The following is a 12,622-nucleotide window of genomic DNA, read 5'->3' on the forward strand; positions in this document are numbered from 1 at the left end:
TCCATAATTTTTAAATATTAAGAGCTATAATGACTATTGAAAATATACTAGAAAACTCAATGACATTTAGCATTAATTCTTTTGGAAGAATGAAATACTGAGCTTCACTCTTTACGCCAAACTAAAAGTGTACAGAGGTTGTGGGACTTGTCACATCTTGATTCTTTCAGTGGTATAGTGACACTTCTGAACTAACATTGAACTTCTGATAACTAACCACTGGACCAAACATGTTGACTAAAATAGTATCCCAGTATCCCAATGGTAAACTGAAATGGGGGACCAGGTGAAGGTGCTAAGAGTAAAATACAGCAGGTTTATGAAACACTTTGGAGACGTTCTAAAGTGTGATTATAAACTATGATATACTTCTATAACTGAGGGGAAAGTCATGTGACTTTTCAACTTAGTACAGAATACAAAAGTGAGTCTATGTCTGTGCTTTCCTGTAGTGGAGACTGTAGGAAAAATGTGAAAATATAAATTGTCAAAGGTAGCAAACTCTATAAATAGCAAATATAGAGGGAAAAAAATTGAATGATAGCCATTGATAAACAGTTAACCTTTGAACAACATGAATTTGAACTATGCAGGTTGACTTATACACAGATTCTTTTCAGTAAATATGTATAGTACTGTAAGTGTACTTTCTCTTATGATTTTTAAAAATATTTTCTTTAGCTTACTTTAAGAATGCAGTATATAATACATATACCAGTACAAAATAAAGTGTACTCGACTGTTCATGTTATCGGTAAGGCTTCCAGTCAAAAGTAGTCTATTAGTTTTTTAAGTTTTTGAGGAGTTAGGAGTTATTTGTGGAATTTTGACTGTGCCAGCATCCCTAACCTCCACATTATTCAAGGGTTAACTCTACAAACATAACATACACATACATTATGACAAACAGCTACTGGTCCCGTTAGTCATTTTAATATAAATGAAAATAGATAGGAATTAATATTTTTGTTTTTGTCAAACACAGGATAATTTGGGAGCGTCTAGTGGTTTTATATATTTTATATATATACATACGTATACCATTTAATATTTTGAATATTACCATGGTAATATTACCATTTAATATTCAAAAGCTTCAGTATTGAGTAAGCAAAAAAAAACCTTATTTTCAAAGGATTGTAAGACTTTTGTTGATATTTAAGCAGCAGTGTTTCTATTTTAAAGGTTTTCAGATATTTAAGCAAATTTATAAATTTTAATTACAGATGATGTCTGTGCAGTTTTGAAGCTAGATAATACTGTGGTTGGTCAAACTAGCTGGAAACCCATTTCCAATCAGTCATGGGACCAGAAGTTTACACTGGAACTAGACAGGGTAAGATAAGAAACTTTTTACTTAAATTTTCATTATATGTATTTATAGTTCATTTTGAATTTATGTTTTATAAGACTTTGAGAAGTTTTATTTTTAACAGAATAGAAGAACTTAGTATTTTTGACATTTCTCATCTGAGGAGTTATACGTAGATCTATCTACCTTAAGATAGAGGTAAATATCAGATTGCTTGAGTAGCTTTCATTTGTGCAGTGATTTGAAAATGTGTGGTTTGCATTGGAGTAGCTTTCATTTGTGCAGTGATTTGAAAAATGTGTAGTTTGCATTAACCTGAAAGATCAACAACCAGGTGAGGTCTAATACTGAAATATATTTATTTTAATAATGGACTCTCTAACTACTAAGGTGACTCTTCTGACTCACCATTTGTAGGTTATATTATCAAAGCTGGATTTGAAATGAGCTATTATTTTTGGTCATCCAGCCCTCCATGTGTCTCAGTGGCTTTCGCTAATGATGTGAATAGCTAGAATGCAACCTGTAGCCATAGACTTTAACTTGGTTCACATAAATTTATATCCATGATGACAAATAACTTTATTATTTAGATTCTAATACATCCACTGGGGTGTAGGAAGAAAATATTAAAATTTAATTATAATTTTATCTAAAAATTAAGAGGCAGTGCTTTTTTTTATCAGTTAATATTCAGATTGGTTGTACATATGTCATTTTTAAAAGTACATACATTAATGAAAGCAGATTTATAATGCTTAACAATGCTGTGAGGGTGATTACTGCTCTAGCCTCTACTTTTAAAATATTTTTCCAATTGATTATTTTTTTCTATCCTCACAGCCAACATTCTAATCAGGCCCTCATCATTGTTTTTCTTGGTTCAAATACTGTGTCTGCCACTTAACTGTTGTATGTACTTGAGCAAAAAACACTTAACCTTTTATGTATACCCATTTATTTATCTTTAATTGTACCTACCTCACTGAGATGTATGAAGGTTAAATCCATGTAAACATCTTACACTAGTGGTAAGAATTCAATTAACGTTGGCTATTTTTATTAAATTAGTTTACTAACTACTTTCCGAGTATCTGAGAACCAGACTGATCTTCAGAAACACTACCTTCATGTTGGCATTCATTCTCTGGTTTGGGATCATTTATTCATGAAAAATATTATGAAATTATTCATTCATTTAATCAGCACATATTCATTGATACCTACTGTGTTCCAGGAACTTCCAGGTGGTAGATGAGCAACAGACAATATAAACAAGGTCTCTCAAGTTTCCTTCAAGGAACTTGTACTTCAGTGGCTTTTCAGTATATATCTGATTAGTTGCACACTTTATACCATTACCTCTGAAACTGTACTAGTCTACCATCTCATTTCCCATGCATACCTTTATTTTGATTTCAGTGAAAATCATATTGAGGACTTCAAATGCTAGGCTAAGGTGTTCATACTGGTTGGTAATGGGGATGGGGGAGATATAACAGAAAAAATTGATATTCGGATTTGTATGAAGAATGAATTTGAGGGAGGAGAGACTACAGGCATATAAATTGGCAGGAGGCTACTCCAGTACTATAACTGTGTGATTATGAGAACGTGAAATAAAATGTTGCAGTAGAAATAGAAAGATACATGATGTAGGCAATAAGGGAAAAATTAGTGTGACTTAGTAACTAATTAGATGTGAGTACAGAGGAAGGAATTTATATAATTTGCAAAAAAAAAAAATGCCAAAAATGCCACAGAAATTAGAAAATAACTATATTGGAGGGTGTTGGGTTCTATATACCTAGTTCTTTAGCAGTTAAATAAAGATGTGGAACTAGAGGTCAGGGCGGGATAAGTGGATGTGGAGGTCACCTGATTAGAGGTCACAGTTAACGCCATCCAAGTGGATAAAATCGATCCATTTATTTCACACATACTTATTGAACATCTTACATGTACCAGGCATTTTACTAGATTTATAGAAACAATTATACTTACTGCTGTAATTGAACTCTTAAGCTTAATAATCATTAGTTTTCCGTTCTGTACCAAACATCATGTCTAGATGCTGATGATGACTGATCGAAATAGTCCAAGTCCCTATACTTATGGACCTTATATTCTAACAAAGTAAGATTAATAATAAACAAGTTTTTAAAAATCTACATGTGCAATGAAGGAAGTAAATAGGGTGGTATAATTAAATTAGAAGGGGGCTACTTTGAATAGAGTAGTTAGGGAAAGTCTCTGTGGAGGCTTGGGACCTAACAGGTGAAAAGTTGCCAGACTTGCAAAGATACAGGGAGAGTGTTCCCAGCAGAGGGAACCCCCTGAGGTAGGAGAGAACTTGAGGTGTTACAAGAATAAAAATAGTGAGACAGAAGATCATTGTGAAGTAAAATAGCAAATGTAGGTAGGTACCACAGACTGCTAGTGTCTTTATAGGCTCTGAATTGAAAGACAATTGAAGGGTTTTTAATAGGGGAGTTAACATCATCTGATTTATTTGTAGTAAAATGATATAATAGAAATAAGTACCATGTATTATAGAAGTTAATAAAAAGAGTTACTAACCATAATGGGAAAGAGTTTATGAAGAAAGAAAACAAAGATCTAACAATAAAATCTTAAGCAGTATCCCAAGGGTAGGAGAAGAAAAGTTTGCCAAAGAGAAATAAAAAACTGACTTGGATCAGATCATGCTTTAAGTTCAGATAAGCATTATGAAAGGTTATCCACTAAAGAATGCTGGAATGGTGAGATGATGAAAATCTTGGTTACATAAGGAACAATGGAGGAAAATGGAATTTTAAGTCTATTAGAGACTTAACAAAGATTTGATACTATCTTTAAAGTTAAAAGGAAGAACATGTGCAAAAAGAATTAAAGTAAGGATAACAATGAGATTTCAGCTTGCATGTGTCAACTCTAATTGGTTGGTAGTGATTTTCTGGAGTTCATTGTTAAGATTTACTGTGTGGGTCCTGATTTTCAGGGAAAGTTATACTGACCAAGGAGCAATGTTTACCAGATGCTTGGAGAAGGGGCAACTGGTAAGCTGTAGTACACGTTCCATCCTTGGATTGACTGTATACTTCATGTGGCTATGAGGACAAAGCAAAAGGCAGTGGATGACAGATTTCATTTCAGTACAAAAGAATAATACTGTTAAAAAAATGAAACTAACTGCTATAGGAAATAGTAAGTTTTTTCGCGAAGTTGAATAAGCAACTTATAAGAGAGACTTTAAGGGAATTCTTGTATCAGAAAAAGGTTACACTTCTAAGACTTTTTCAAGTGATACTTTATTTTTCAGGGAAGGAGGAGAAATTTTTGTTACATGCTATAAATTAGTGTTTTACTAAATAGTTGGACCAATATAATTCTGTCAAGTCCACCAGAGAGAAATATAGTTGAGGTTGTCAGTGTATAGTCTTCATGCCTCGTTAATACCTGTGTCTTCTTTCTAAACTGTGTGAATACCTATAAATATGACCATAAAATGTTTCTTTCAGTTTTCATTCATTTTTAATGTAATAGGTTTGCTATAACGTTGGCTTTGAAGCCAGACAAACTGGGTTCATTGTCTGTCTGCTACTTATTAGCTACTTGATAGTAGACAAGTTACATAACCTTACTAGCCAGTATTTATTTCACCATCTCTAAAATAGGGGTAAAATGTAACCCTCACAGGGCTGTTAGGAAGAAAACCTGAGATAGTGTATATAAAATGCCTTGCCTGGCACATTTTAGCCACTCTATGTTGTTTCTTAAGCCCTAGGCTTTGATGTGTGGCTATGAATTTGAGTATAATAGAACAGCATGCTAGGTAATGGGAATTTAATTGGTTGAATGTCATTTTCTTTCATTTCAGAGCCTATTTAAAGTAATTACAGGGTTTTTGATGAGTGATATGACCAAAATGAAACTTAAGAAAGAGAATTATTGTTAGAGGGGAAAATGGCTGGTTAGAAAATCTCTCATAGCCAGGTTATTGCATTATATAGTCATACATTTAAAATAGAACCTAAAAGTAATTAAATGTCTTGTGATCATTGTATAGTTAAGGAAACTAAGTACCAGAGTAGTTACATAAAAATATTTCACAGCTGGTACTAGACTTTCAGTGTCCTTCTAAATGGATGTTCTATCCTCTGTGGTTACTTACTTGAATGAGATAGAAAGATAACTGGCACAGAACAGGATACAGAAAACCTGGAAGAGAGAATATATCGTGTTTCCCCGAAAATAAGTCCGGGTAGTATTATATTAAGTTTTGCTCCAAAAGACGCATTAGGGCTTATGTTCAGGGGAAGTCCTCCTGAAAAATCATGCTAGGGCTTATTTTCTGGTTAAGTCTTATTTTGGGGGAAACATGGTAGTTTAAAACCACACAAACTACAAGCTTAGAGAGCTAGATATACTGATAACTGTTGTGATTGGTTGGTATTTACTTGCAATTGTAATCTTCACCTAAAATTGTTTTCTTCTCCATGGCATCAGACAGTCTTTTCAATTTGGAGTAATCTCTTTGAAACTTTGAAGACACTGCATGGCTAAGTAAAGCCATTCATCCCTCAGGCCAGCTAGACCTTCTAGGTTCCTAATGCGCACGTTATTTGTCACTAATCTGATTGTAAACTTCTCTTTGGCAGAAACCAGATTTCTTATTATAATAACTCTTTCTGTTTGCATAGTACATTTTACTTTTTCATGTGTTTTTTACTCTTTTATTTTATGTCTTATATTTATAGAATATTTATTTATAAAGACGTTTATAGAAAATGTTGTTTTGAATGGACATGTTCATGCCCAGCATTTTGCTTCAAATGCCAGGTTTCTTTTCTAAGGCATCTGGAAAACAACAGTACTGTTTCTATCCGTTTCGAGATACAAAGATTCATTGGTCTTTCTAGAGTTTTAAGATATTATAGAAATGGTATAGATCTAGAATGATCTAGAAAAGTTCAAATTATGTTCCTGGAAGGTCAGGGCTCTGCAGAATTGTCTCAGGAGACAACACAGATACTTTTATTTTGTTATTGGGATTCTGGGTAGAATGTCATTTGGAATATGCCACTTAAAATAAAGGTTTGAAAATTGCTGATGTAATCCAGCCCCATCATTTTACAGATTAATTAGGAAATTATGGTCTAGCAAATAACTAGCCTCTAAGTATAACCCAGGATTCTTAATGAAGTCTAGTATCAGTTCTGTGCTCCTTCTGTTCTTAATCAGGTCAGCCTTTTATATTTTCTTATAAATGTTGGTCTTTAATAATGTTCATTGTAAACACAATAGCTGATTTCCCATTTTCCCAGAATTCCCCCAGCTCTCCTTATAAAAAGTTTATAAAAAGTTATAAAAAGTTTAATTCTCCCATGAGACATAGAGATTGAAATAAAAAGCAAGAGGGTACACTAAGCCTTTATGTCTAACCTTTTCCCTTTCACATGTCATTTTGATTACCTTACTAATGTAAAAGAGAACAGTCTTTATCAATATGAGAAACTGGGATGGGCCCTGTCCTTAGAACTGAAACTTAGAAAAATTTTAGCAGGAGTAACAGAAAATGTTCACTTAATGATCAGAAAGGAAGAAAAGAGAAAGGACATCAAGAGAATGAGAGCCAGTAAAAAGGTAGTAGGATTAACAGATTGAAAGTAACAATGAGGCTGAAGGATCAGTGAATGTTGAGGTGTGCTAGAGAGAGTGAGCTAGAATGTTAGGAGGTGATAGAAGAACGCAGACAGCTGAAATTGTGGAAAGACTGCAGTTATTGGTGTGGCAGTGGGAGGAGAGGCTGAGGTATAGGATAGAGCACAGATTATTAGAGAAGATCTCAAGGTATTCTTACTATTTATTGGTTTCAAATTTTCAGAAATTATCTAGTCATACTATATTAAAGAAGGTTAGAATTTAACTCTCTTAAACTACCCATACTCATATCCTAGTCTCCCAAATAATTAGTTTAAATGAATAATTTAATGTTTATATTATTATGACTATATAAGTACTGTTTACATGAAACATGTTCTGTATTGTAATTACATTCCCTTTTTAGTACTTTTCCCTCCTTTTGGCCTAGTGCGTCTTTTTTTGTTTTTGTATTGGTGGTTTTTATTTTTCTTGTTGAGAAATCAACTTAACAATCAATTTGTTGAAAACCCAGTTTAACAAAGATGCGATGTCATCAAAAGAAATGTGGTACATTCTGGTGTTGAAACTGAACATACAGTGTCCTGTAGATGTCAGTGTGTTTCCTTTGAAAAGTGAAAACATCTCCATTGCTGCCGAGTTCCTCAGGAGCAGTTTGGGAACCTCCGCTTTCGTTGGCTTCAATTCCTTTTATGCTAGATGCATACTGGGTTGTTTTTTAAATTGCAACACACGTTTTAAGTTGTTGCTCTCCTCCTCCTACGTGTAGGACTGATTCAGTGTCTCTTACCTTTTTATATTTACTTTCAGGCCTTGCAGAGATTTCAGACAAACCGTACAGATTTCTTAAGTCTATCACAGAGTTTTTTCTTTATCCTAGGTTCAAATTCATAATAAGACAAAAGGAAACACAAGTTGGAAGACTTTGCCAATATTGCCAATCAGTACCTAGCTCAGATCATACTGCTCAATTATTTTGGTGATTTCACTCCCGCTAGAACTTTGTTACTCTTAGAGTTTGACATTACCTACCAGCATGCCCCTGCTTTATAAAAGTGACCTGCTTCATCTGGAAAATTGCCAGCTAATGAGCAGTCACACATGGAATTTAAATTCAATAAATGTTAGTGACATCTCCTTATATAGAAGGTACTTTGTTTTTCAGATGCTACCTATATCCCTGCTCTGCCTATCCAGATCATACTTGATGTTAGGGATTAAAGTAGGATTGGGGTTTCATGAAACAGTGTTATAAGTACTGACATGAAATACCTCAATCTACTCTGTCTAGCTCGGAGCTAAATTTGGAGAGCGTGATACTGACGGAACAATGCAAAGTAACAAAATTTGAAGGATTTTAATCCTAAAACCTTAATATAGAATTCCAAGAAAGCTAGCCTAAGGCTTTGAGACACCCTTCCATCCCAAATGTCAGATCTTTCTAACATACTTCAGTTTGAAGCATGGAATAAAGAGAAGATAGGGAAATGAGAATTTTACCAGAGTTGGTTAGGTTAAATACAAATGAGGTGACTGCACCTCCTGTCATCCAGAGAAAGGTGTAATGTTATTGTAGCAGTGTGAAAGTATAAGAACTTTTACCAAGTGCTAATTCTATCCCCAGCATCTGTACCCCTTGCATGTGCCTAATCCATGACAAGTCTTCCTCTCCGATAACAGTGGAGGAAGATAGGAGAAAGTAGACCACTCCTACTCTAGTCTAAAACAATGTGGTCTAAATTACTAATCCCTAGTTTAATTATTGATTCTGTTTTTTCCCAAAATAATTATTTCCAAAATATTTAAACTTTTAACTTGAATATTATAGCATTCACACCTACCCTTTTTGTATGCCATTTGCTGATCTTAAAAATACTTATACTCTACTCATACTTTCCCATTCCAAGTATTCTCTCCCATATTAATTATGTGTGAGAGAAGAAATGAAATAGGAGGCCCTGGACTCCCATAGTCACTGCCATAGATATTTTTTTCTAGGCCTTTACCTGATTGGCTATGAGACCTTCTGGCACATTGTGTTCTGAATCATTTTTTTTATGTTCTATTTTTTATAAATGTCATCTGTGTTCATTTACATCAACTAGTTTAATTATTTAAAGTCAAAAGCTTTTTTATTATGTATACTAGGAACTTACATAATAAGATTCATAAGTTCATAAATTGAAAGTTGTTGTATGAAACAAGTAATTTATTATTTTGTTGAGCCTGAAGGGGAAAACGTTATTTTTTGAGGATGGTCTGCATAATTCTAAAAAACAAAATAATGGAGAAATCTGGTGATTTATAATTAAAATGTGTGTACATTTTAACATACATGTAGAGATCAGTTTATGGCTTGAACCCCTACTTATAAACTGGGTTCTTCAAGTATATTTAATAATTGATTGTTAAAACCTTAAATGTGTTTTTCTTTGTAAGAATTATTTTTAATGACTACAGAGTATTCGCTCATAGTGTAATATACTGGTCCCTGGTTGTTGGACATTCAAGGTCTTGCTTATTTGCCTTTATTTTTAAAGTTGTGATAAATGAACATCTTTTTGTATAAAACTTAGTCTGAATTTCCCTTTTGCTCCCTACCTACACAGGCCCCTGCTATCACTAGTCCTATTACTCGATGGTATTTTTTTTGAAGATTAAGGGACCTAGTATTTTTTAAGTGCTTAGCACAGTGTGTGGCACACTGTAAGTGCAGAATAAATGCTATTCACAGACCTTTCCCTGACACCGAGACAAGGAAATAAGATTTGAAATGAGTCCTTGAGGTGAGGACCGATGTTTTCCAACAATAGCACTGCAAGTGATGCCAAATGGAGGAGGAAAATCCGAAAGACTGAAGCTATAAGATGGGAAAGAGTTTCTGTGGTCATTCATTTGTATTGGTGCTTCCCAGTTGTGTATTATTTGTATAAAAGGAATACCTTAGCTGGAAACCGTCAGAATATAAATTTCTTCCTTTGAGTTAAGATGTATGTGTTTGTTAAAGTAATATTATAAAAGAGAAACATTAAAAAACACTTTTTATAATAGTGCAATCATTGAGTGTGTTATCTTTGTTTATTTGTATTTTATATTTTTGTGATATTTTATTCAAGTGTGTGTCCAATGATGTCTTCTCTGTTTTCTTTATTTTTTTTTAATTATACTAGTCGCGTGAACTGGAAATTTCAGTTTATTGGCGTGATTGGCGATCTCTGTGTGCTGTAAAATTTCTGAGGTTAGAAGATTTTTTAGACAACCAACGGCATGGCATGTGTCTCTATTTGGAACCACAGGGTACTTTATTTGCAGAGGTAATAAATGTATTTTATTAAATGTGCATAACTACAACTGAAGGAAAACTGACTCTAAGTGGTGAACACACAATGCATAGAGATGATGTATTATAGAAAGGTATACTTGAAACCTATATAATTTTACTAACCAGTGTCACCCCAATAAATTTAATAAAGATAAAAAATTTAAAAAATAAATTATAGATGTAAGCAGCTTGATGTAGGAGTGGAAAGAGTGTTAGGCTGAACAACAGACAACTTGAAATCTTGGCTCAATTCTGCCACTGAAAAGGTATATTACCTTAAAACAAAGAATTTCTCCCTTCTAGGTCTGTTTTCTCATCTAGAAAATGAGGGGGTTGGACTAAACTGTATCTAAGATTCTCTTAAGTTTTCAAAACTTAGAAGTATAGTGAATTTCATGAACTATAAATCCAATGCTATATTCATATCAGTTTGAATTTTCTTCACTGCAGGTTACCTTTTTTAATCCAGTTATTGAAAGAAGACCAAAACTCCAAAGACAAAAGAAAATTTTTTCAAAACAGCAAGGTAATTACTAAGAACTCAAATAATAACTATTTTGGTGTTTTTTTAAATATAGAAAATTTACATACTATTTAAAAAGTGATATCCATCTTTGTTTTTGTTATTGTTCATTCATTTCTAACTTTTTATTAAGGAACATTTCAAACATATCCATAAGTAGAGAGACACGTGCAGTGTGCTGTCACTTAGCTTCAACAGTCAACTCATGGCCAGTTTTGTTTTACTATATTTCATTCACTCACTGCTTCCTCAGATTATTTGAAGCAAACCCAGATATCGTATTGATTTATCCTTAAATATTACAGTTAGTATCTCTAAAAGATAAGAATCCCTTTTTTTAAATCTTAACCACGTATATTATTACTAGACTTAAAAAAACAGTTTCTACCTATTTATTTTTAAAATGATTTTTGGTATTTTGCACTAGCCTTTAATAAATAGTTAACTGTTTTTTAAGTGCCAAATTTTGTTTGTTCTTCATAAATTATAAACCGATGAATTTTTAAATTATCGCTTTTGGTCATATATATAAGTACTATTCTATTTTCTTTCTTCACAATATCCACAGGCAAAACATTTCTCAGAGCTCCTCAAATGAATATTAATATTGCCACTTGGGGAAGGCTAGTGAGAAGAGCTATTCCTACAGTAAATCATTCTGGCACCTTCAGCCCTCAAGCGCCTGTGCCTGCTACAGTGCCAGTGGTTGATGTACGCATGCCTGAACTAGCTCCTCCAGCTAGGTATGTATCTAAGATTTTTTTAAGCATCAATTCCATAAAATAATTTTTTTTACATTGGTACATATTGATTACATAGGGTCTATTAAAAGTCACATTTTTTTCCAAATGGTATTTTGAAATTAGTGTCGTGCTTACTTTTAAAGCAATAAAATTGTTTGTCTTAATTTTAAAGCTATTTAAAATACATATTTTTGATTACTGTTTTTGGTGAATTACTCTGTCTTCTATAAGTGATTCTACAGTAACCAAATTGGACTTTGATCTTGAACCTGAACCTCCTCCGGCCCCACCACGTGATTCTTCCCTTGGAGAAATAAATGAATCTGCTGCATTAAGAGATTTGGATACACCAGGACAGGCAAGACTTTTTAAACCTTGTATTTTCACCATTTGAATTCCCAATAAAATCATCATAGTGAATGAGGTATACATTCCAATTAATTAAAAGTTGCCTGTGTTTTTGTGTTTCTCATGAGTGAAACAAAATCCTTTGGATGCTCATGGGCCCACAGAGATGAAATAGGATGCTTAAGATAGAAGGAACATAAGAACGTGGTTAATATTATATGACATATTGCCTGAAACACTTCATCTTCTGACTTGCTTAATATTTATATTAACTCTTGACATTTTTTCTTTAACTTTATCCTTACCAATAAGTTGTTGCCTGAATGTTGCTATGATTTCATGAGTATTTAATATTTTACAGGATTCAGAAACTGTTTTTGATATTGAAAATGACAGAAATAGTGTACTTCCAAAATCTCAATCTGAATATGAACCTGATACTCCTCAATCAGGCCTAGAATATAGTGGTATTCGAGAACTTGAGGACAGAAGGTAAAGAATATGTACACAGCTTTGTTACTACATGTTTGGTCCCATACTTTTGGCTTATTTTTAATTGACATTACTGTTTTCAGATCTCAACAAATGTTCCAGTTTAATCTACAAGATTTCAGATGTTGTGCCGTCTTGGGTAGAGGACATTTTGGAAAGGTAATCTTTTACATTTTCTTGAAATACCTACAAAAGTAGTAACCCAAATAGGAAATAAT

The 12,622-nt window shown here is 33.2% G+C and overlaps 1 protein-coding gene across 1 annotated transcript in view; it reads left to right on the forward strand.

Annotated features, from left to right (window-relative positions):
• PKN2 (protein kinase N2) overlaps window positions 1-12,622 on the forward strand; it is a 113,011-nt gene that overhangs the window by 79,698 nt on the left and 20,691 nt on the right. The window contains exons 8-14 of the mRNA XM_033114574.1: window positions 1,227-1,336; window positions 10,147-10,290; window positions 10,749-10,824; window positions 11,390-11,564; window positions 11,796-11,922; window positions 12,274-12,404; window positions 12,488-12,563. Coding sequence (XP_032970465.1) covers window positions 1,227-1,336; window positions 10,147-10,290; window positions 10,749-10,824; window positions 11,390-11,564; window positions 11,796-11,922; window positions 12,274-12,404; window positions 12,488-12,563 — 839 coding nt within the window. The remainder of the gene's footprint in view (window positions 1-1,226; window positions 1,337-10,146; window positions 10,291-10,748; window positions 10,825-11,389; window positions 11,565-11,795; window positions 11,923-12,273; window positions 12,405-12,487; window positions 12,564-12,622) is intronic.

This window comes from Rhinolophus ferrumequinum, chromosome 9, assembly GCF_004115265.2.
Source record: "Rhinolophus ferrumequinum isolate MPI-CBG mRhiFer1 chromosome 9, mRhiFer1_v1.p, whole genome shotgun sequence".
NCBI lineage: Eukaryota > Metazoa > Chordata > Mammalia > Chiroptera > Rhinolophidae > Rhinolophus > Rhinolophus ferrumequinum.